The sequence below is a fragment of the Vidua macroura genome, chromosome 5, assembly GCF_024509145.1.
Source record: "Vidua macroura isolate BioBank_ID:100142 chromosome 5, ASM2450914v1, whole genome shotgun sequence".
NCBI lineage: Eukaryota > Metazoa > Chordata > Aves > Passeriformes > Viduidae > Vidua > Vidua macroura.
Genome location: NC_071575.1, coordinates 71,749,054 through 71,773,952, shown reverse-complemented (window position 1 = coordinate 71,773,952; position 24,899 = coordinate 71,749,054). Strand labels below are relative to the sequence as shown.

At 49.1% G+C, this 24,899-nt stretch overlaps 1 protein-coding gene across 2 annotated transcripts in view; it reads right to left on the bottom strand.

The window, feature by feature from the left end:
* Positions 1-7,135: 7,135 nt before the first annotated feature.
* Positions 7,136-24,899, bottom strand: part of EXOC4 (exocyst complex component 4) — a 308,957-nt gene continuing 291,193 nt past the window's right edge. Inside the window, exon 17 of one of the 2 annotated variants that reach the window (XM_053978844.1) lies at positions 7,136-8,393. In XM_053978844.1, coding sequence (XP_053834819.1) covers positions 8,040-8,393 — 354 coding nt within the window. In that variant the 3' untranslated portion in view covers positions 7,136-8,039. The remainder of the gene's footprint in view (positions 8,394-24,899) is intronic. The other variant, XM_053978843.1, reaches the window with a different exon arrangement.

Sequence of the window (24,899 nt, the reverse complement as noted above, 5' to 3'; positions counted from 1 at the left end):
GCTGCTGGGGCTGTTCCAAGCTTTTGTGGTGTCTAGAATGTTGTCCTTGCCAAACCCCTGTTTGACAGCCCACATCTGTGGGTTTTGCCTTCTTCAAACTGCAGGGTCATCATTCCCTGCTTCCCTCCTGCACACAGGGAATCGGGTCTCCCCCACAGGAGATGGGGCTGATGGTGATGTTTTGTGCAGGCTGAGCTGGAGCAGAGGCTGGGCAGAGCTAAAGAACAAAGCAGGGATTTATTCCAAGGATCTCCTGCATGGATCCACCTTGGGCAGCACCAGAGCCCAGCCAGGGCTGCAGCCAAGAGGAACCAAAATGGTCCCAAAATGCACGAGCGCTCCCGGGGGCTCTCACTGGGATCAGCTCTGCTCCATTTGCACCTTGCAGTTCATTGTCCCATTCCAGCTTTAGCCCAGGCACTCCCATCCTGCTTGTTTTTCTCTCTCCAGCCCACGCTGTTTGTGCTCCTGGGCCTGAGCTTTGGATCATTTGTCCTTGGTGCCCAGCTGGAGCAGGAATTGTTTTGTCTCCCTGCTCTGTGCAGAGAGTTCATCCTGATGTGAAGCTCAGAACTGCACACTAAAGCAGCTCAGAATCTGAAAAATATAAAAGCTAAAACCTGAGGCATCAGTGGGGCACAAATGGGTGAGACGTTTCCCTAAATATTCCATCTTAGTTTGAGTTTCAAACACTGCTTGGCTCTGGTGTGAAATGTTCCCCAAATTCTCCTGACTCTGGAACAGCAAACACTGATTGACCATTAAAAATAACCCCAAAACCCAGAGCTGAAGCTGTAAATCTGCAGTTATTGTCCTCATAAAACCTCCCCACTATTGACAGAGGGAGCACTTCCTACTCAGGAGTGTTAATGGCAAACAGTGGCCTTAAATACATTGATTTACTGTTCAATTATAAAAAGAATCAGCTCCCAAATCCGTGCCACATGCAAAGCAGATTTATGGGCAGCCCTCTGCACTTGTAAAAGCCCCACACAAATGCACTCAGGAAGCTCCAGGCAGTAGAAGCACCCAGCTGGGTGTGGGGAGGAGAAGGAGGAAACTCCAAATGCTCCTGAGTAGGAAGAGAAGTGAGGTGGAAAGCAGAAAACTCAAATCCCATTAAACTCAGCTTTGCACGTCCGGCTTTCACGGTGGTGGGGCAGAGGTGGAATTTATTTGACGCTCTCCTTTCAGCTTCTTCCCAGGGCTGTGCTCCTGGGATTCCTGCTGGGAGCACATCCAAGCTCCTTAAATCAGTTCCCTGCAGCCAATAGAGTTTGGGTTTACTCATTCCCCCATCATCTTCTTGTGTTTCTTGCTGAGCCTGCCCAAAATTTTGCACTGGGGAGTTGGAGCAGGAGTGTCTGTGTCACATCAGAGGTGGCTGCCTGCAATGTGGAGAAGGCCCCATGTGGGGACAGCTGGCAGCAGGAATCTGGGAAGTGTCAGGTGAGGGGTCAAGAGTGGCTCAGGACATCACAGAGTTGTTGGAGAAGACCGCAAAGGTCATCGAGTCCAACTGTTCTCCAGCACTGCCCACGCCACCACTGAGCCATGTCCCCAGGTGCCACATCCACCTGGATTTTAAATCCCTGGCAGCTGTGCCAGGGATGGACAACCCCTCTGGGAAAGGAATTTTTTCCCAAAATGCCCCCAGACCCTCCCCTGGCCCAGCCCGAGGCCGTTCCCTCTCCTCCTGTCCCTGTTCCCTGGAGCACAGCCCGACCCCCCCGGCTGTCCCCTCCTGGCAGGGACTTGTGCAGAGCCACAAGGTCCCCCCTGAGCCTCCTTTGCTCCAGGCTGAGCCTCTTCCCAGCTCCCTCAGCCTCTCCTGGTGCTCCAGACCCTTCCCAGCTCCATCCCCTTCCCTGGACGTGCTCCAACCCCTTCTTCCCATGAATGGCCAGAGCTGTCCCCAGGATTGCAGGGGGTCCCTCAGCAGTGCCAGCACAGGGGACAGTCCCTGCCCTGGGGCCATCCTGGGCCCGTCTCTCTCTCTCCCCTTAGTCCTGGTTCTGCTCAGCTCAGGCTCGGCCTCCCTGTGCCAGAGCCCAGTCAGGGAGAGGGGACCCAGCCAGGAGCAAGAGCAGCAGCTCCATGGAATTCCCAGAATTCCTAGAATCCCTGGGTTGGGAGAGACCTCCAAGAGCATCGAGCCCAGCCCAGCCCAACAGCTCAGGCAGACCCTGGCACCCAGTGCCACATCCAGGCTTTTTAAACACATCCAGGGGTGGTGACCCCACCACCTCCCCGGGCAGCCATTCCAGAATTTATCACCTTTCTGGAAAAGCTTTTTCCTGATATCCAACCTGAATTTCCCTGGGCTCAGCCTGAGCCTGTGTGCTCTGGCTCTGTCAGTGCTGCCTGGAGACAGAGCCCAAGCCCAGCTGAGCACAGGCACCTTTCAGGAGCTGTGGAGAGAGCTGAGGCCAGCCCTGAGTCTCCTTTTCTCCAGGCTGAGCACCCCCAGCTCAGTTCCTCACAGGCTTTGTGCTCCCAGCCCCTCTCCAGCCTCATTGTCCCCTCTGGACACGTCCCAAGCTCCTTCCCAAACGGAGGGGCCAGGACTGGACACAGCACCCGAGCTGTGCCCTCACCTGTGCTGAGCACAGCGGACGGATGAACTCCCTGCTCCTGCTGGTTACAAAATAACCCCAATATTAATTAAAGTCACCACAGGCCTTTGGAAGTGCTCAGCACCAGGATTCTGACTGCTTTGTGTTTCCCTCTCCTTTTCCCAGCCCTGCTTCCTCCTCCTGACAGTGGCTGGGTGCCACGGGATGAGCTGAGGCAGCCTGAGAGGGGATCTGTGTGTGCCAAACACATTTCATGCTGCGGCTCAGTAGAGGAAATGACAAACACCAAAGTCCAAGGCCCGAAGAGTCCAATTTTCTCTCCTGATTGCCACTGTGCCTCAGCTTAGCAGAGTAAATAATGAACACTGATGCAATGAACTTCCCAGTAAATCGCTCCCGATGAATTTCGCACAGGTCATCCAAAAGGAAATTTAATGATTATATGCTGGCCGCAGCCACCTCGTTTCTTTTTGTTGTTCCTGGCTCGGTGGTTAGATCCAATCAGCAAAGGAAGGAATGGAAAATAAAGTAAAACACCTCATTTCTGAGCACGCTCCCTGCTCAGTGCAAAAGCGGGAACTTGAATTGCAGGGCATGGGCAGCTCCAGCTTGGATTAGGATGGAATCCTAATTTCCCAGCCAGGAATGAAAGAACAGGGCCAGTCCACCAGGGACTGTGTTCTGAAGAACGTTTGGCTTCCCTGGATCTCAGCTTTCTTTGGAATTTATCATCTCTTTGGAGCAGAGTCCTCAGGGTACCACATTCCCTGTTCTGCACTCAGCCTTGGACATCCAGGCCCAGGTTGCTCCTGGGATAGCACTGATGTGGGTCACTGGGTATTTAAAGTGTGGCGGGATGAATCCTTGGGGAATGAATTCCTGGAATTACAGCACAGGCAGCTTTGTGGCCAAGGTCTGCGGTGGTGAGCAGGGATTGTGTATCACAGGGATCCCGAAGCCTCAGGATGGGTGTGCAAGTGGCCATTTGTGGGATTTTTCCATGTCTCAGCTCTGTAAAACGACTTCTTTCCACTTCCAACAGAGCTCCCTGCTCGTCTGAGAGCCATAGAAGCGACATTACTGCAGTGCTAATTTCCTCTTGGCACCTCTTCCCTGCTCCCTGTCTGAGTGCCCTCCCCTCCGCTGCCAGAACGAGATTTGCAATTATGATTCATGCTAATAAAATAAAACTGCTGCAGTCAAAGACAAAGAGAGAGCCTCAGTGGAAAGGCTCCCCAGCAAACCTCTCCAGCCAGAGCTGTCTGTGAATGGCAGGTGATGAGTCTGGGGGGAATCCACACCTTGATATCCCTGGGTGGTCCTTCCTTCCATCCATCCATCCATCCATCCATCCATCCATCCATCCATCCATCCATCCATCCATCCATCCCTGTCCTATCCATGCCCCTGTGTGTACATCCAATACATGAATTTATATCTGCCAGACTGGTTTGTATCATCCTTAATCAAGAGGATAAAAAAGGGGAAGAAACTCTTTTTTCCCTTTTTTTTTCCCAAGAGGACGTGCTGGAGGCTGACACTCCAGCTATGCAAGGAATCAGAGCAATTTGCTTTTCCTTCCACCTTTCCTATTGTGTCTGGCACAGGCTTCAAGATCGTGGGATAATTAAAACCCAGTAAAGATTATGAGGCTGTAAAAAGGAAATTGTGAAACCCTCATGAACATTTACAGCCCCCATGGAAACATTTCGGGTTTGTGGTCTGGAGAAGTATTTCCTTGTCTCTTTAAGCACCAAAGGAGCACTTCCCCGGAATGATTCCTGGCAGAGCTGCCGGCATTTCATGGGGCTTTACAAAACAGAATCTCCAGGCTTTGTCTGAGAACTGTTGTGTCCTGCAGGGTCATGTCAGGACAGCAAAATGATCCGTGGGGAAGGATTGGTGCAAGGGAACACAGTCATGGAATGGTTTGGGTTGGAAGGGACATTAACGTCCCAGTGTCCAACTTCCAGGGACACTTCCTGGACACTGCCAGGGATGCAGGGGCAGCCCCAGCTGCTCTGGCAATTCCAGCCCAGCCAGGAATTCCCAATTCCCAAGATCCCATCCATCCCTGCCCTCTGGCAGTGGGAGCCATTCCCTGTGTCCTGTCCCTGCAGGCCTTGTCCCCAGTCCCTCTGCAGCTCTCCTGGAGCCCCTTTAGGGCCTGGAATGTGCTGGAAGCTCTCCCTGGAGCCTTCCCTTCTCCAGGTGAGCACCCCCAGCTCTGCCAGGCTGGCTCCAGCCCTGGAGCAGCTCCGTGGATTCCTCTGGACCAGCTCCAGGTGCTGCTCATGTTGGATCCAGCACTGGATGCAGAACAGATGGAGATGTTCTGGCTCTTGTAAGAGATCCCAGAGTGAGGACTAGGTCCCTCCTGCAGGGCAGATTTGGGGTAGGTCGTGCTCTGCACAGCTCAGGTCGAAGATAAAGGAGGTTCCCAGGATTTTTGTACAGTTTCCAACACCCTCCTGTGGTTTTTCCCCTTTGGGAAACCATCTCCCACTGCAAATGTGTTACAAATGCCCCGTGTGACTGATTTCCATAGCTGGGATGGAGAAACAGGAACCAGGCAGCAGGAAAGGAAAAATGAATGCTGGGAGGGCAGAAAAGTTTCCCAAGGGCTGGTGCTCTCAGGAGCCTTGAGCTTCTGTTCCATCCCTCAGAAGTGATAAATCCAGCACAGCCAGAGCCTGATAAAGCTGGGCAGGACCACGAGGACACCTGAGCACCAATGAGGGACCGTGGGGCTCGGCCCAAACCCCAAAGGGTGGTGTGGAGACTCCAGGGCTTCAAACACCTGGTGACCAAATGTACCCTCAGGGGACTTCCCCAACACCTCAGGAGCCTCTGGTGTGTCAGAGCCACCCTCTTCTTCCAGAGGAAGCCCCCCGAGTGTGGCTGCAGAGGGATGCTGAGGAGGGGGGGGTGTGTGGACATGGTGAGGGCGTTGTCTGAGGAGTTATTTACTCCCAACCACGACAGCTTGTCTCTACCCACAACCCAGCTCTGTAAACAAAAACTGTTCCCAAAATCTCTGCCCCACACCCACGGTATCTCCTGTTTGTGAAGAGAGGGTTTGAAACAAACAGCAACACTTTGCAAGGGGATCTCTTCCCTCATATCCAATCTAAACCTTTCCTGGTAAAACTTGAGGTTGTTGCTTAGGGGAGAAGAAACCAAATCCCACCTGGCTGCAACCTCTTGTAAGGGAGTTGTAGAGAGTGAGAAGGTCTCCCCTGAGCCTCTTTTTCTCCAGGCTGAGCAACTCTCTGTGATAAACAACCTGATTTCTGTGCTTCAAAATCACAGCATCCGTGGTGTGTTACACTCATGGTGGGAAGAAAACGTGGTTCCTTCCAAAACCACCTTCCCAGGAAAAAATATTCAGTGAGGATCCTTTGATGAGGATTCTAAGATGCTGCTGCAGGGAAGAATCCTGGAATTAAGGTTGGAAAAGCCCTCTAAGATCGTGGAGTCCAGCGTTCTTGTGGTGTAGAGAGGAAGCTGGAGCAGGGAATGTCCCTGGGGGCCTGGAATGAGGTTCTTGGGGTCTGGATTCACACATCCCACACGCTGCTCCTGCCTTTCTCCTTGGTATGATCCCTGGAATAGTCACTTCCCTCATGAAGGTTTGGAGAGGACTGAGAGTCTGAGCTCTTGAGGAGACACCAGTTAATTGCGAACTCTAATTACCTCAATTGAAAAATCTTCTCTTTCCTCTCCACCTGCTTCAGGTGAGTCCCTGAGTGTCACTGCTGCTCTGTTCACACCTCGTGGGGCTGTGATGGACAACGTGAGGAGCAGCTTGAGGAAAAACAGTTTAAATAATTTGTTTTAGACTCAAAAATACTCCCAAAGACGAGATTTTCCTGATTTTATCCAATCTGTCCTGGCCCCCACCAGCACAGCTGCTGGGTGGGTGGGAAATGTGGACTGCAAAGCCTGAGATCAGCGAAGCAGAGCCTCAGATTATTAAGAAATTAATAATTAACCAGTTGCACACCAGGCCACAGCAGCCCAGTCTGAATTCAGAGCTCCTCACACATCACTCTCGCATCTCAAAGGGTCTCAAATGGGATTTCCTTGTCCCAGGCAGCTCCTTTTCCCTTTCCCAAAGTCTGGGTAGGGAATATCCAGCATTCCAGGGCCTCCACGTCGCAGTGTCCGAGCAGGTGAACCCAGATCTGTGATTCCAGGAATACCCCATCACATCCCTCGTGGAATTCTCCCCCCTCCTGCGAACCCATCAGGGAGAGGGAGGAACTCCTGCAGTTAATGGCCGATATTGACACGAGAAAAATTTGGATTATGAATAAAATGAGGGAAAAAAACCCTCGGAAGATTCCTAACAACAAGAACTGATGGGTTCTGCTTCTTACATGGATGGTGAGAAGCCTCTGGAGTTGGTCTGTGGTAGCTGAGGGTTGGACCAAGTGACTCAGAAAATCATTTCCGCGCTGATGGAGCCTTGGAGAACACTGAATTTGGGCCTGGAAAGGAATCTTTTAAACACCTCAGGAACGACAGTTCTTAAAAATAGCCAGACAAACCACCAGGGCCTTTAAACATCCTTTAATTCTGCAGTTTTAAGGTTGACACACAAAGCACCTACAGCTCAGAGAGAACCTTTCTCAGCACAGGAAACCCAGCTGGGTCCCCAGTTTTCTTGGCAAATACAAATGCAGTGGATTCTGATTTTGGAGGAATAAGGAACCTTTTGCCAGGTGAATTTAGAGGGTCAAGGCAGGGCAGAATTGGTGCCCTGGGTGTGCCTCAGACCCTGGATTTGGTGCCCTTCCTGCCCTTGCTGATCATTGGTGCTGAGCTAAACAACCCTGCCTGTCCTTCCAGTGCATCAAGTGACAGCCACAAAATATCTCTGGAGCTGGGGGGACTCAAAGATATTATTCAGGACAAGAGAAGGAAGCTTTTTTGTTATTTTACATTGGCAATTTTCTCCTGCAGGAGCTGGCGCCAGATGGCTCAGGGATAATGAAAGAGGAGAAGTGGAAACAAATGGTCTTGTGTTACCTCCCACGTGGAGAACTGGCTGATCACCACCTGAAGGGACAAACAATCGCATCTTTTAGCAGTGGAAACAGCGGGAAACTTCACGTGGGTACAACCTGGAGACAGCACTAGCAGAGCTGAGCAGGCTCCAAGAAAGATCTCCAAACCATCAAGATCCCACGTGTGATCAACAGGTCTGGGATTGACTGGCAGGGTGCTGATTATTTAGTGTGGTCCAAATTTCCAAGACCAAATTTTCCCTTCTCCTCCCCCACAGCTCCCTTTACATCTCCAGGCAAAGCAGCAGCAACACAGCAAAGCCGAATACCCCACCCCAAACCCCACTGGGGTTCCTGCTGTGGAATCACTTTTGGGAGAACACTGAAGAAGCGTCACGTGGATACACACCAAAACCACCCCAACCCCAAATCTCAAATGGCACTTCCCTCTTCACCACAATGCCCGGAAGATTCCCACTTTTTCTTTGATTGAAACAGAACAAAACCGACAAAAAGAACTCGGAGGTGCCACCCGCCAGCCGCGGGTGACGTGGGTGGCAGCGGGGGTCACACGGTGGTGATTTTCTTGTCCTTGGTGGCCTGTTTGATGGCAGCCTGCTCGCAGATGATCTCCTTGAGGCGCTGCAGCCTCATGTTCTGCGTGGTTTGGTCCCCCACACCCGTCTGGCTGCGGTGCAGCAGGTTCAGGGCGTAGATGTACTCCAGCTCCGTGTACTTCACGCCCTGGTCCACCACCAGGTTCAGCAGCTCGTCCGCTGTGTTGTAGAGCATCTCGTAATACTGCCTGCAAAGAGAAAAACACCCTGGTTAAGTTGTGCTTGGCGGTCCGGACCTCTGCTTTTGCAGAATTCCATGAGCTGTTGCTTTTATTCAGCAGTGCCACGAGCAGACAAAGCTGAACAAAGCGCAGACATCTTCCTGCTGAAGATCATCCTAAAATCCCAGAGTGGTTTGGGTTGGAAGGGATCTCAAATCTCCTCTTGTTCCACGCCCTGCCATGGGCAGGGACACCTCCTACCATCCCAGGCTGCTCCAAGCCCCAATGTCCAGCCTGGCCTTGGACACTTCCAGGGATCCAGGGGCAGCCCCAGCTGCTCTGGGTAACCTGTGCCCAATGTGGGCAGGTCTTAAAGTCAAAGTTACAGAAATCCCCTTTGCTGAGATTCACAGAATGGTTTGGATTGAAAGAGACCTTAAAACCCATCCAGTTCCACCCCTGCTTTGACCTCCTCTCTTCTCCCCCCAGATATCCATCCCATGGCTGAGCCCTGGGAGCTTTTCCTCCTCAGGCTGATGATCTGGAAAGGGTAAATCAGCTTCCCTGTGCTCGGCCATGCCCAAGATCTCAAAAGAGATCTTGGGGAGCTAAATTTGCTCTTTGGTTAGGTTTGCCAACCCCACATAATTATTTATTAACCCATTTGTCAGATGACAGACTGAGCCTTTGGTAACTTTTAATTCTTTTCCTTGCTTTTAAACCTCAGCTTTAAAACCACAAAGCACTTGGCCAGCATTCCACGGAGCAGATTCCCCTCACCTGTCCTCCATTTATTTATTCCCTCCATCCTTTACAACTCGCCTTCCTCAGCCACCTCTTGATAATCAAAAGAGGGTTTATAATGGCAGGGACAAACACACTTGTGAAAGGAAAACGAGGAGCCTAAATAAAAAATCACAGAACAAGAGGCTCATCCCACTCCCTCTTTCATATTTCATTATTTGATAACATCAGAGGCTGAGTCCATCAGAGCTGCTTGGGCGAAGGCAAACAGGAGAGTGTCTGATCAATATTTATTAATACTTTCAAAGACAAGGGAGGCAAAGTTGAGCAGACTCTGTAATGGAGTGAATAATTACTCATGCAAATCGGGCTTGGCCGCGGGCGCTGCCATGCCGGAGCGGCAGGTTTTTAATTGCACCCAATTAAAAATGCGCACCTTGTGCTCCTTCCCTGCTGCCTCGCTTGCTCCCCTTTTATTTTAGAGGAAATTTTTAATTAAAAAATAATCTGATCCCGAGAAGAGTGACAGATGAATCCCGTGTTTGTGAGGTGCAGGAATTCTTCAGCCAGCCCAGATTTAGGACAGGTGAGGAAGGAGCTGTGAGGAGAAGATGGGGCTGTGCTGCTGGGCTTGTCCAGTGATCAGTTTGTGCAGATTTGGTCCTTTTTTGCCTTTTTTCCCCTTTAAGGTGCTCTGTCACCTTGGGAAGGCCACGGATTTTTTTGCTTTGGAGCAAAACTTCCTTGCCTCTGGATCCCTGGAATGTCCAAGGTTGGACAAGGCTTGGAGCAGCCTGGGATGATGTAAGGTGTGCCATGGCAGGGATGATTTTGGAGGTCCCTTTCCAACCTGACTCATTCTAGGATTGTGGGAATGCAGCTGATGGGAACAAAGTGCCCCAGGGACTCATCCCAACAGAGAAATAATTTTATTTCCACGTTTACTCTCAGTTATCACTTATTTGTGTTATGCTGAAAAGCACCGATGGGATTTGTTGGGCTGGAACAGGCTCATGGAACAGGTTCTTAGGGAGCATCTCTCCTGAATCCCTATGGAATAAAGAGTTGCTCTTTACAAGGGAATTAATCTGCTCCAAGCCTTCAGCTCTTCAGGATGGTAAAAAAACTTCTCCACTGGCATCCAGCCCCAGTGTTGATGGCATATTTTGGGGAATGAGGAGTGAAGGACTGCCTGAGGGATCCCAAATCATTAATATCCTGCTCAAACCGGATAATTAACTAATTTTGATGGCTTGGGTGGCAAACAATTGTTAATTTTTCAAAAAATAAAATCCATTTCTCATGTGTCGAACTCACATCCCAACCGAGACACCCATGGCCTGTTCCTCTGACCACTGGCAATGGGATTGGGTCCAAAGCTACCTTGAATTTTGGGCATTTTTTGGGACAAAACTGAACTCTCCCTGCTCCCTTTATCCATCTGGAATTGCTCCTGGAAGATCCACCACAACATGAGGAACAGCTCTGTGCTAAGAGCAGACAGGGAAGGTTAAATATCCCTTTAATGGGATGGAAATGGTTCCCACCTGCAGGAAAAAAAACATCCCACGGGGAAACCAAAAGTGCAGAATCCACCTGACCCCCAAACCAGCTTGTTTTGTCAGGTTTTAAGCAGCATTTTTGAAAGAAAGTACAGCAAATTGCCAACCACGAACCCATTCTGCAAGGAGACGTTTGGAGCTTATGTATCTATAGATATCCATACTAAAAAAATGGTCTCTTGAACTCTGTTCTTGGAGAAAGAGAATAAAAATTAAGAAGCTTTCTCATTTAGGGAAAAAAAAAAAAAAATCTCAGGAAAGGCAATCAGGATGAGCCCAGCTCCTCTGAGGGCTATTAATACCATTCTCCATTTAAATGCTAATGTTCACCTCTAACCCAAAAAAGTTTTCAAAAGGTGGCCAGGTGAATTCCAAATGAAATCCTGATTTCCCTGAGAATGACTTGATCTCTGCTTCTTCAGAGGAGGTGATGTTTCAGAATAAAGGATCCCACTTATAATTATCCCTTCCTGATGTAGCTGGGGGCCTGCTCTGCATCAGACAGGAAGGGATTTGCCGGGCAGGAATTCCAGTTTGGGCGCTGAATTAGCCAAAGGGAACCAAAAAAAAAAGAAATAAAAAAGGAGAAATATAAATTCTGTCCCTTATCTCCCTCTCTTTTGGGGGATGAGTGAGGGAGGTGCTTTGGCAGCACCCGGAATTGCTGCTCTAATGGGAAATCAAAAAGGTTAAGTAGGAAGCACTTATGGAAAAATCTGGATAAAAACTAAATGAGGGGAGAGGGAGACAGGATAGAAGGAAGATTTTATGATGAGGGTGGGGAGACCCTGGAATAGAATTCCCAGAGCAGCTGTGGCTGCCTCTGGGTTCCTGGAAGTGTCCAAGGCCAGGTTGGAGCACCCTGGGATAGTGGAAGATGTTCCTGCCCATTTCAGGGGGTTGGGATGATATTTAAGGTCCTTTTCAACCCAAATGCTGTGATTTTATGAAAAACCACCAGACAGGACAAGCAAGAAACTGAAGATGATAAAAAAGACCAACGCTGTGGTTATAAAATCACTCCATTTTGATATTTGAAGATCATGGTGGAACCATGCCATTTAATTACAGAGGGGGATGAGTGAGTGCAAAAAAAAAAAAAAAAAAAAAAAAAAAAAAAAAAAAAAAAAAAAAAAAGGAAAGAACAGCAAGAAATTAGGTGACTTTAGTCAAGTAATGCAAAAGAAATGGATTTTCAGGCCTGGCTGAAAGAAGAAAATCCCATGGGGATTGGAGTTATTTTCAATATAGTTATATAGTTTCCCTCTGGAGTTATTAGAGGTGGGAATGGGGAAGAGCTGAGAATGGTTATAGGGCACTGGAGATGGGGCAGGAGAGATGAGTTCCAGGCAGGAGTTTGCAAAGACAATTTTGAAAGCTCAGAACACCAAAGGAAAATCCAGGTAAAGCAGCAATTGCTTCAATTTCTGCACCTGGTGAAGGCTGCGGGGATGTTTGCACACACACATCAGTGAGCGGCATTTTAAATCAAAAATCTGCAAATGTGGGAGCTGCTGGTTCCAGCTCCGGAGCTTCTGATGACGAGATGGAAAACAGGGATGGGAGGTGACAGCTGCATCACGGCTTTTCACGGAGTCACAGATGGGTTGGGTTGGAAGGGACCTTAAAAATCATCAAATTCCAACTGGGACACCTTCCCTATCCCACAGGTTTTTCCAACCTGGCCTTGGACACTCACAGGGATGGATCCAGTTCCTCTTTCCAACCACTGCTCATCCTCAACTGCAGCTACAACCCTAAAATAAGGGACTCCACCCCCAGGACATCGTCCCACGAGGGAATGTAAATCCTGATTGTCTTTCCTTCAGATTTCTTCCTTGATTTTCAATCAACCCGGAGCAGTTCTGGGGCCAACAACAGGAATGTTCCTTCTGCACCTCCAGAAGAACCCAGAGTGCTTTAGGAGAGTTCACATCAGAGATGGTTTTGCTGTTCTGGTCAGCCTCAGCTCCTCTCAGACACCACAGCAAGACCTGGATACTTCTCCTGCGTGCCTGGGGTGAGGAATGGCGTGGACTGCATGGTTCCTACATAGCTCCAAGGACTGAAAAAACCCCAAAATGAGGCCAAAAATGTTCCTATCACTGTGATCTCCATCTTCTCTGCGCTCACCTCATCCACAGCCCCTTGGAAGCAGCTGCCCCATCACCACACGTGGCACGATTTGGGGCAGGAGGCACAGGTGGCTCTGGGACTGTGCTACCACAAGAACATAAAAAAGCACAAGAACACGGAAAACCCCACTTAAAAACTCGAAATGTGCAAAATTCTGAGATGGGAAATGATTTGGGAAAGGAAGCAAAGCAGGAGAGGAAGAAATAAAAGTGAATTTGGAGTACAGTGGTGCTTCACGCTCCTGTGGTAGCTCTGCAAATCACAGCCCTTAATAAATAATCAAGGGATGGAAGGATAATATTGGTTTTTTTTTTTTTAAAAAAAAGCTGGAATAATAATTAAAATTAAGTAATTTATCAAGGCAGGAAAAAATATCAGAGGTGGGAAGGGTACCCCTTGCTCAGTACCCACGCAGGGCTCTGATCAGGTACAGAGCCAGGCAAGAAAAACAAGTGTATTTATTCAAAAGGGCACAAGTGCAGCCTTCTAATTAGAGACAGCCTCGTTAGAAAATCCAATTATTTTCCCTTTTAAAGTTTAAACCACAGAGACAGCGTATGAAGCCCTACATACAAATCAGCTCACCTGGGGGTTGCTTTCTTACACAGACAAAGCCATTTTGGACAAAAACCCCCCAGCCAACACCTCTGGGTGCCACATGCAGCTCTGTCACTGGGTTTGCCACCACTGCAGAGCTTTTTGTCAAAGACAGATGAGAAATCACCTCTTAAATGCAGAATTAATTAGCAAAGGGAAGGGTAAGGGACGTGCAGAACATCACCACCCCCTCCAAATCTCTCTCCCATTCTCCCTCCTCCTTTTTATCCTGCCATTTATCTGCCTTATCTATTATTTTCTCATTAATATTTCCTTCTTATTTCCTTTTCCCTTCCTCCCAGGGCTCATCACTTGGACAACGCTGCCCTGCTGGGAACACGAGCTCCAGGGGAGGCTCAGGTGGGAGATCAGAAGGAATTTCCTCATGGAAAAAGTTGGTAAACATTGGAAAAGGCTGCCCAGGGAGGTTTGGAGTCCCCATCCCTGGAGGTGTCCAAGGATGTGGCACTCAGGGCTCTGGGCTGGTGACAAGGTGGGCATCGGGCAGAGCTTGGAGGGCTTTTCCCACCTGAACAATCCTGGGATTCTGGGAATGGGGATCTCTGAGCATCCCCACGTGCACGGAGCACTTAAACCCAATCCCTGAACACCTCCGAGCCCCCTCCCAGCGTGCAGTGAGACACAGCAATTACACAGCTTTTCAAAGGAAGGATAAATCCATTAAAGCCCATTAAATAATTCTTCAAAAAACAATGTCTGAGCCACTCCTTGTAGCTCCAAACCGGCTGATCCTAATGAAAGATGGAAATTCTCGCTCTCCAAATGGAACTTTACAGGGTATTAAACAAGCACCCTCAGCACTTATCTAAATCTTTAATTAGTTCTATAATATACTGATGATATCAAGGCTAATTAAATTTATACAGATAAAGAGCAATGAAATTCTAGCCAAGTGAGCTGGAAAGTACATATTAAATAGTAAATTTAATGGCTTAGGAAGATAAATGCAATTTTGTGTAAAAAAATTAAATTCAATTTACATGTTGTATTAAAATTGATTTTGAGTGTGCAAATGATTGGAAAAGATTCTTTTTAATAGATCAGTAAAAGTGTTAATCTGACCTGTTTAAATGTCAGTTATTAATGCCAGCATTTGCAAATAAGCCACACACATTTGCATTTTACTGCATATAGTTAAAAAAAAAAAAATTATCTATACCATCTGCCAGTTTATAAGGAATATTAAGGGATTTTTCCCCTTGCCTCATGCATAAATTGGAGGGAACGTGGAAATGAATGTAGCCTGAAAGAAGAGGGAGTCAGCACTTCCACAGAAAGTGCGGCAGAGATTGCTCCAGTCAGCAAAAAAATCCCACGATTTTCACTTCCCTTTGGGAACAACAATCACTGCGGCAAGCCCCCAGCTTTATTTAGGATCAAGTGACGTGGAACTGGACGTGACTGGGGTGGTGGCAGCTGAGCTTTGATAAACTAGGGATGGTTGGGAGCTGCCGATGGGTGAAGGACACGATGGGATCTGCCTGATGGGGACAGAACAGTCAGAACTGGGGCAGAAGCTCAAGTAGGGCTCTCAGGTCAATGTTTGCCAGTAGTAGGTCATGGTTGGGTTCCACAGGTCAATGTCTACCAGGGGTAGGTCATGGTTAGGTCCAACAAGTCAATGTCTGCCTGGGGTAGGTCATGGTTGGGTCCAACAAGTCAATGTCTGCCTGAGGCAGGCCATGGTTGGGTTCCACAGGTCAATGTCTGCCTGGGGTAGGTCATGGTTGGGTTCTAAAATTGATGTCTACCTGAGATAAGTCATGGTTGGGTTCCAAATGTCTGTCTGGGGCAGGTCATGGTTGGGTTCCAAAAGTCAATGTCTGCCTGGGGTAGGTCATGGTTGGGTTCCACAGGTCAATGTCTGCCTGGGTTAGGCCATGGTTGGGTTCCACAGGTCAATGTCTGCCTGGGGTAGGTCATGGTTGGGTTCTAAAATTGATGTCTACCTGAGATAAGTCATGGTTGGGTTCCAAAAGTCAATGTCTGCCTGGGGTAGGTCATGGTTGGGTTCCAAAAGTTAATGTCTGCCTGGGGTAGGTCATGGTTGGGTTCCACAGGTCAATGTCTGCCTGGGGTAGGTCATGGTTGGGTTCCACAGGTCAATGTCTGCCTGGGGTAGGTCATGGTTGGGTTCTAAAATTGATGTCTACCTGAGATAAGTCATGGTTGGGTTCCAAATGTCTGTCTGGGGCAGGTCATGGTTGGGTTCCAAAAGTCAATGTCTACCTGGGGTAGGTCATGGTTGGGTTCCACAAGTCAATGTCTGCCTGGGGTAGGTCATGGTTGAGTCCAACAAGTCAATGTCTACCTGGGGTAGGTCATGGTTGGGTTCCAAAAGTCAATGTCTGCCTGGGGTAGGTCGTGGTTGGGTCCAACAAGTCAGTATCTTGTGGTAGGCTGTGGCTGCGTTCATCAAGTCAATTTTGCCTGCAGTCGTTGTGGTCGGTGGTTGTGTGTCATGCTCCAGTAGTAGCTGTGGTCAGGTTCATTAAGTTGTAGTAGCTGTGGTCAGGTCCAACGAGCCCGTGTAGTAACTATGGCAGAAAAAAACCAGGATGGGTTCAATGCCAAAATCTGAGATGTCCAGAAGTGGTGGACACCAGCATGGAACTGTGGATCTCCTGGATGAGGGATTCAGAGCTTCAACCCTCTCCTCCTTGCTTTCTGTGGTGGCCACTCGCCTGGGGAACATTTCATCCCAGCTTCTCCCGATGCTTGGAAACCTCCAGGTTTGAGGCCACAGGTTTTTATGGGCAGCTGCTGCTCATTTCCAGAATTTTTGGTTGAAATTGCTTTTCCCTCTCTATCATTCTGAGGGCAAAAGTCGTATTTAGAGGGATTGAAACCCACCACCACTAAAAGAGCAGCTCCCACACTGCCGTGTGCAGCACAGCTGTGGCCTCTTCTGGCCATTCCTGGTGGGTTTAGCTCCAATTATCCCAACTTTTTCATCCAACAGAGCTTCACTTACAGTATTTTTTTTTGCCAGACAGCACAAACCTGAGCATAATGAAAATATTATCAAGGCGATGTCAGTGCAGGGTAAAACCCAGAGTATATGGGGTTTCTATCTCCACTCTTCACTGCATGGAAAAAACAAGTTTTACTCATGGAATATCTTGGGAGTTGCATCCCTTTGCTCGTCACTTTTCACGGACAGACTCCACTGCAGAGCAACAGCAGCTCCTTGGAAACAAAACTGGTCCCCACAGAGTGAGAAGAGAATCCCTGCACTGGAGGTAGTTCAGAGCCATCAAAAGCACAGCAATTCTCTGAACTGCTTTTCATCTCCTCCCAGAGACGCATCTTCAACTGCACAAAACCTCCAGGCTCTCCAAAGGACTCTGCTGCGAGAGCTGAACCTGGAGTTTTCCCTAGTAATTTATTCATTTATCAACCTCTCGCAATTCCCATTCGAGAATTTCCCGAAGCACTTTGGAGACACTGCATCCAGAACTTCTCTGTTCTCTCAAAGACTGCTTTGAGGGTGAGAAGGACCAAGCATCCCACCATGGTCCCATCCAACCTCATCCGTTCTGTGATCCAACGGGGTGGATCCCACCCAACAAGAGCCACCCCACAGAATCATGGAATCACGAAACCATTCAAAAGCCCTTTGAGATCATCCAGTCCAACCATTCCCAGCACTGCCAAGGCCACCACTGACCACGTCCCCAAATGTCACACCCACATGGCTTTCAATCCCTCCAGAGATGGGTATTCCAGCCCTGCCCTTCTTTGGTTGAAGAGATTTTTCCTAATAGTGATGCTCCTTGAGAAACCAATCCCAGATTCCACCCCTGAAAGCCCCTCCAGGGACTAAAAGCACATTTTCCTGACGATTCCCAAAATCTGCACATTCTCCATGAAGGAAATCTGAATTTCCCCCAGCACCCCACTTTTAACAGATGGCAGAAAAATTCACCTATTTCCCATGTTGGGCTGGGCTTAGGAAAACAAGCCAGGATCCGAAGGCACTGAATCCTATTAAAAAAAGACATATTTTATATCTTGCTTCTTCCCAATCCAAGCTGTTCCCCACCAAAGCATCAAACTTGCTCTTATTTGCACTTCTTTCCTTCTCCTCTTTGTTTTTCCACACATGACAACATGGAATCCGTGTTTGATTTACAACTTCTGCAGAAGATCTACTTGAGAGACCCATTTCAGCTTTAGGTGTTAATGCACCTCTGTGACGTGAGGTGGCAGCTGAATTTTAGAGTTTCTCTATTATTTGAGCTCAAATCTGGAATACAAAGTATAAAAGACAAGGGGAGCTTTACAGCCCTCAGTAGAATTGGAGTAAGACATGATACGTTGCACATAATTTCCTGAATATATCTAAATGTTGACATCATCAATGCAGTGCTCTGGATGTAATTATTCAGATATCTCCCTAAAAAATAAGAATCGAGGCATTTGGACTTTATCTGAATGTGTGGATGCCTCCTGGCTACGAGGCCCAGGTTCATCAGAGGACAGATTTAATTGCTGCATCAGAGTTTGTGTGTTGATATTCGACATCTGACGCGCGAAAGTTCAGGGACGCCAATCAGGCACGGTGCAGATGCCACTCTGCAAAACGTTCTCAGACAGTCTCCATCTGTCAGATATGGTAATCCCTGCTCCCCATCAATAATTCACCTCCTTCACTCCATGTTTCCTGCATTTGAGTCAGAATTTTTAATGTCAGCCCCAGCAGAGGCTCCACCTTGGATAGACGGCGTTGCCTGATCTGCATTCCCCGCTCATTCCTGCCCCGGAGCCTCTCGCCTTTGGCACTTCAAGAATAATTTCTCAGTCTGTTTGTTTTTTGTTTTTTTTTTTTCTTTTTTTTTACTGCAAAAATCACAGCTCTCTCCTTTTGGGCCGTCTCATCTCACTCGAGGGTGGAAGTCAGAGGGTAATTATGGCAATCACACCGAAATCCAGCTTGGATGGATCATGCCTTTCCCGGGAAAGCTCCTGGGGATCACCATGGGGAAGGCTGAATCCCCCAAATAAGATCTCACTGCACAGCTGAAGAGGGAGGAAAGGGGAGTAAGGGAGGGAAGAAGATGATGTGGAGCTGTTCCTCCATGGGTCAGAAACTGCTGAGGGGGCATCTTGTCCCCAGCTGACTCCATGGAGCCCATAAAATCTTGGTTACATCCCAAACTCTTTGCAGCCTTAAATCCTTGAAGAGAATGAATAAAAAAAAAAAAAAAGATGGAAAGCAACTTTTTACACAGGCCGCAGATAGTGACAGGACAAAAGGAAGGTTTTAAACTAAAAGAGGTGAGATCTGGATTTGGTTTTAGGAGGAAAGGGTTTATTGTGAGGCACTTGGAGCACCCTGGGGTAGGGAAAGGTGAATGAAACTGGATGGGCTTTAGGATCTCTTCCAACCCAAACCATTCCATGATTCTGTGATCCCAGAGCCAGGAGAGGGCTGATTGTTGAGAACATTCACTGGCATGAGGGCAAATTCCCCCCATAATCATCTGTCAATCCTTCAGCACCAGTGATAAAGGAAGGTCCCCAGGTGTCCCCCAGCAGCAGCAGCCCCAGCTCTCAGCATTTAAAAGGTGGAAAAATCATCTTGGGACTTTTTTTGGGAATAAACCCTGAGGATAAGATGTGATAGCTGGGAATGTTACAGATCCCACCACCTGGAATGACCAGCACATCCCCAGGCATGGCTCCTCAGCAGGTGGTGAAGGATGAAACTCCTGGTTGCAGAATGCAGCTGGTGGAAATCCTTATTTAGGATTATTTAGGATTATTCCTAGCTGAAATTGTGGCTTTGCACCTGGACTCACCACCAGCCCTGAGCTGGCTAAAACCTCCAAGCCAGACCAAAAATCAATGAGTTAAAGATCTTGTTGATTAAAGAGTAATTAACTATAGAGGAAATGGAGGAATGTATCTCAACCTGCCAAAATTCAAGTGTCCAGTGCAACCATTTCACCACCATGGTCACCACTAACCCTTATCCCCAAGTGCCACATCCACATGGTTTTGAACTCTTCCAGGGATGGTGACTCCATCAGTGCCCTGGGCAGCTGTGCCAGTGCTTTGCAACCCTTTCTGGGAAAAAAAAATGTTCCTAAATCCAGTCCAGACCTCCCTTAAAGAACGACTTAAAGGGCTGGAACCCTGCTGTTCCTGGGCTACACCTGCTGCCATCCCTGCTCTACCCCAATCCTGTGTCATGGCTTGAGCCTGTTGGTCCTCTCAGTTCTGCTAATCCTGTCCTTTCCTCAGTTTCCATTTTCCCTCCTCTATCTCACCAGGAATTGGCCTTGGGACCCCTTCCCTTCCCTTCCCTTCCCTTCCCTTCCCTTCCCTTCCCTTCCCTTCCCTTCCCTTCCCTTCCCTTCCCTTCCCTTCCCTTCCCTTCCCTTCCCTTCCCTTCCCTTCCCTTCCCTTCCCTTCCCTTCCCTTCCCTTCCCTTCCCTTCCCTTCCCTTCCCTTCCCTTCCCTTCCCTTCCCTTTTCCCTTTTCCCTTTTCCCTTCCCTTTTCCCTTTTCCCTTCCCTTTTCCCTTTTCCCTTCCCTTTTCCCTTTTCCCTTCCCTTTTCCCTTTTCCCTTCCCTTTTCCCTTTTCCCTTCCCTTTTCCCTTTTCCCTTCCCTTTTCCCATTTCCCTTCCCTTTTCCCATTTCCCTTCCCTTCTCCCATTTCCCTTCCCTTTTCCCATTTCCCTTCCCTTCTCCCATTTCCCTTCCCTTCTCCCATTTCCCTTCCCTTCTCCCATTTCCCTTCCCTTCTCCCATTTCCCTTCCCTTCTCCCATTTCCCTTCCCTTTTCCCATTTCCCTTCCCTTTTCCCATTTCCCTTCCCTTTTCCCTTCCCTTTTCCCTTTTCCCTTCTCTCACCTCGCAAGCCCCGTGCCCAGACCTGGCCATGTCCTCACTGTCCCTCTGTGTCCCAACACGGGCATTTTCCTCCCTCCCAGCCACTCCCTGCCCGCTCCCACCCCTTCCAAGGGACACATTTCTGATTCCAGCAGGCTGAAAGCTTCACTCCTGCCTTACTCTAATGAAGAGAGAGGAGAGCGCGGTGGCAGCTGTGACTGCAGAGCCCAGGGAAGTGATGAGCAGTGACTCCAGCAGCACCAGCCAGCCCCGGGATCAGCAATTCCCGAGCTGATAAGGGGGTCTGGGGCTCGGCAGGTCCTAATGAGATCTGACTGACAGGGCAAAGCAATCTGCTCCTCCGGGCCCGCCTGTGCCTCTCTGGCTCGTGCTGGGAAGATGCCGCCTCCTGTGAAAAAGGCAGGACATTTTCCTAATCGCTGCCATTTGCAGGTGGGAGCCAGGCAACAGAGATGCATCTCCAGCTGACAATCCGATATTTACCTTTCCTTCAGCTGCAGACAAACGCCTGGGATGGCTGCTCCTGACACACTGATGGTTCTTCCTTTTTTTTTTTTTTTTTTTTTTTTTTTTGGCGTTTCTTTTCTGTGTGTGTGTCACACAAATTCCGTTCTTAAAAGAATCTGTCCTTTCCCTTAAAGCTGCTTGTTGGGAATTTCATCAGAACCTCCCAGAACAGTATCCAGCACCTTTTAGCACGGGAGAAAAAAGCAGTTTCTAACCCAAATAGGAGATCCAAAGTCATATGGGAGAGCTCAGACATGGGAGTTCACATTCCCATACATGGGAACATGGGAACATCCCATGGCATGGCTCTGGATGTTTGCTCAAGCTCAGTCTGAGGGCTGGGCTCTTCTCCCAAGCTGACAAAACAAGAGGCAGCAACCTCAAGTTCCAGGAGATTTTTAAGTTGGGTATCAGGGAAAGCTTCTTCCCCAAAAGGCTTTTCCAGCCTTGGTGGAGGCCCCATGCCTGGAGGGATTTCAAAGCCGTGTGGATGTGGCACTTGGGGACAGGCTCAGGGGTGGCCTTGGCAGTGACAGGTAAAGGGTTGGGCTCCATGACCTCAGAGGGCTTTTCCAACCCAAATGCTTCCCTGATTCCAAACAAAGATGATCCACTGAAACCCGTTCCTTGTGCTGCGAGGTGCCACTCTTGGCTACTCTAAAGCAAAAAAAAACTCTTTTCATTAAGGAAAACCAATGTAATTCCCTCTTCTTCCTCGCCTGGATTCCACTGGATCCCATTTCCAGTTCCACTGGGTCCCATTGCCATCCCTGCACGCTGCTGCCTCCGTTGTCTCCAGCCCAACCCCTCGTGTTTTGCTCCATGGGATTTCCAGAGCCTGGAGCTGTGGAAGTGCAGGGAATCAGGGGAAGGTCCTTGGATGGGACAGAGAGGAAAGGATTTGCTGGAATGTTCCTACGGAAGTTTTAGAGCAAGCCCACAAATAAAGCCGCTCTCTGTGCACACAAAATCCAAAATCCTGATAAAGCCAGCAGTGGATCCACCACACACACAGAGGCTTTACCTGGACCTAAAAATGAGCTTTCACACTCAAACTCATATTTCTGTGGGGTGAAAAACTTAGCAGAACCTGGACACCGTCTGGATCTGCAGTTTTGGCCTCCTGATCCAGACTTTAGACCTGGTCTAAGACTCTGCAGCCTGGGAGGGCCTGTGGGGAAAGCCCTGTGGCCTCTTCCCAGCCAAAACCTCTTCCCAACAAAACGTCTTCCATGTTTCCTGTGGAAAATGAAGTGCAGGGAGAAACTGAAGTCCCCTGCAAGGCTGGGAAGCTGGCAGAACCCCCTGTCCCACCCCTTGAGCCCAGCCCACGTGTCCTGGGTGGGTTTCCCAAGGATCCAGAGCCCGTGGGGAGCCCATCCCACCCCACTGCTGACCACGGACCGTGTGGGTTTGCTCCCTATTTTTGGGACCACAACCCACAACCCAAATTCTGTGCAAAATAAAGCAAATATTGACGAGTTCTCCACGATTTCCCAGAGCCACCACAGAGGTGACAGTGGCCACCAGGACTGACACGTCCAGGACGTGGTTTCAAACCCCGGCCTGAAAAAAAGCAATGCCCACCTCACACTCCACAGGCCTGGATAAACAAAAGGATCCAATTCCAGCTGGGCAAGCAGAGTTTCCTGAACTCAGACCTTCTATTAAAGCACTTCCACAAGTAACTGGCCGGTGGCAAAGCATCATCGCCAAGGCCAAAATCACTAAAGGTGGAAAATAAGAAGAAAAAACTTCCAGCAAGAAAAATCCCTTGCCTTTAATTACCATTAGCAATGCAGCATGACAGAGGGAGATAAACACACAGGCACCTACACAAATAAGGAGCTTGGGAACACAAAGTAATTACTTTGATTTTTTTTTTTCTCCCCCCGCCACCACTGACATTCAAAACTTATTAGTCTCCAGAAAGCACATATCAGCAAAAGACTGTCACCTCGGGGATAAATGAGGGATTTGTTTGTAACTCATTTCCAGGAGAATATATCCTGATGGTTTTAAGGCAGAGGAGGAACGTGCTCTGGCCAAAACAGACTTCTTAAAAATGTTTATTCCCATCTTCCCGAGCCGGTTCCCTGGAAATGGGAACACCAGGTTTCTGCTGGCTGAGAAGTTCACCCCATTGATTGTTTCTCTAACACGCCACGAAGCGAGCGAGGAAAAGTCAATGAAGCCTCTCAGTTTTTCAGTCCATTTCCAGTTTAGGAAAATTGAATTAATCTCTTTACTCGGAGCAGCTCAGACATCCCTGTCCAGGCAATGAAAATCATTGTGGAGGCCACGAAAACCTCTCTCTTTTAAAGGTTACAGAGCGAAGATTAAAAGCGCCTCGGGGAAGGGCTGAAAAGCCTGATCAAAATAAAACATTGAGTCAACACTGAGGCTGAGCAGGACTGGTGCCTTCCAGAGCCTGCTGATACTTTCAGATGATTCCTTCTGGCACTTGGAGCGATCCCCAAGGAGAGTGGGTGCTCCGTGACCTCCTCAAGGGTTGGCCTGGCGAGGAATATTTGAGAGCAGCCCTGAGGAGAAGGACTGGGCACATCCATGGGGAAGAGCAGGGTTTCCTCAGAGCAGAGCCACAACTTCCAAAAGCTCCAAAATATTCCAAAATCTCCTCTCCACCCCGTGCTGGGAAGTTTCAGCAAAGGACTTGGCCACGCCTCAGCTTCCAGGAGCTCCTGAAGGCCAGGAAAAGTTGGAAGTTTGGGAAACCTGGAGCAGGCACTTGGCTGAAAAGGCCAAAGGATCTGGGGAAGGGACCAGGAAAAGCTGAGGGAGCTGGGAAGGGGCTGAGCCTGGAGCAAAGGAGGCTCAGGGGGGACCTTGTGGCTCTGCACAAGTCCCTGCCAGGAGGGGACAGCCGGGGGGGGTCGGGCTGTGCTCCAGGGAACAGGGACAGGAGGAGAGGGAACGGCCTCGGGCTGGGCCAGGGGAGCCTCAGGGTGGATTTTGGGAAAATTCCTTCCCAAAAAGGCTGCCCAGGGCAGTGCTGGAGCCCCCATTCCTGGAGGGATTTAAAATCCATGTGGCTGTGGCACTTGGGGGACTTGGGGCACTGGTGGCCTTGGCAGTGCTGGACTCAATGATCTTAGAGGGCTTTTCCAACCTAAACAATTCCATGATTCCAAGTGTACCGAAAGCAGGGAGACACCCCAAGAAATGCTCTAAGGAGTGCTGTGAAGGCACAGACTGGTGCCATCCTAAAACCCCTGGCAGCTGCAGATTTAACTGGGAATGAAATCCACGGGTGGGTGAATTGCTCCGGGGAGTTTCAGTGATCCCATAAAAAGGTGGATCACTGGGATGCACCCGTCTGGGGAAAGGCCACACAGGGACCCTCTGATCCCCTAAATCCCCCTGGAGAAGAAAAAGGAGGAAGGTGGGGATGAGGCCATCAAGCTGAGGGATGGTTTTTAATCCTCCCGCGATCGGGATTTTTGGTTAATGCGGTGAAACCGCTAATTACAGCTAATTAAACCTGCGCTGAGATCAAAGCTCAGCGGAAACTACAGGGGGGAGCAAACAAGGCGGAAAAGAAAGGGAAAGAAAATAGGGATTTTGTTGTAACCGAGTCCTTAATTGAAAACTAAAGCAGCTTTGTTAATTAAAAGCTGCAAGCCCAAACGAGGACACGCTCCCCATCTCATCCAGTCTGTGATGGGGACAGCACAGCTTTCCCACGCTGCCAAAGGGAAGATTTTCCTCCAGAGCCTGTTCTGGTCCTCATCCCCTGGAGGGAAGGGACTTCCTGGGATCCAGACTGTGAAGATTTGGGGATTTTTACCTTTCAAAGAAATGGGGGAATAGAGTGCCCTGTGTACTCAGCTAATGTGGGTTTTACTCAAACTGAATGATCTTAAACACCCCAAATTTAGTCCTGGCTTGAGGGCAGCCCCAAGGAGAACATCTGAGATACTTCCCTCACCCACAGGCAGCATCTCAGGAGCTCTGCAGGGAACAAAGGGATCCGGGTCAGGATTTGCTGGGCCTGATGCTCTCCACACACAATTCGAGCTCAAAGATGGCTCTCAGAGGAAGATCCCCTCCACCCTCAGGCAACCTGGGCACCCAGGCACAAGAG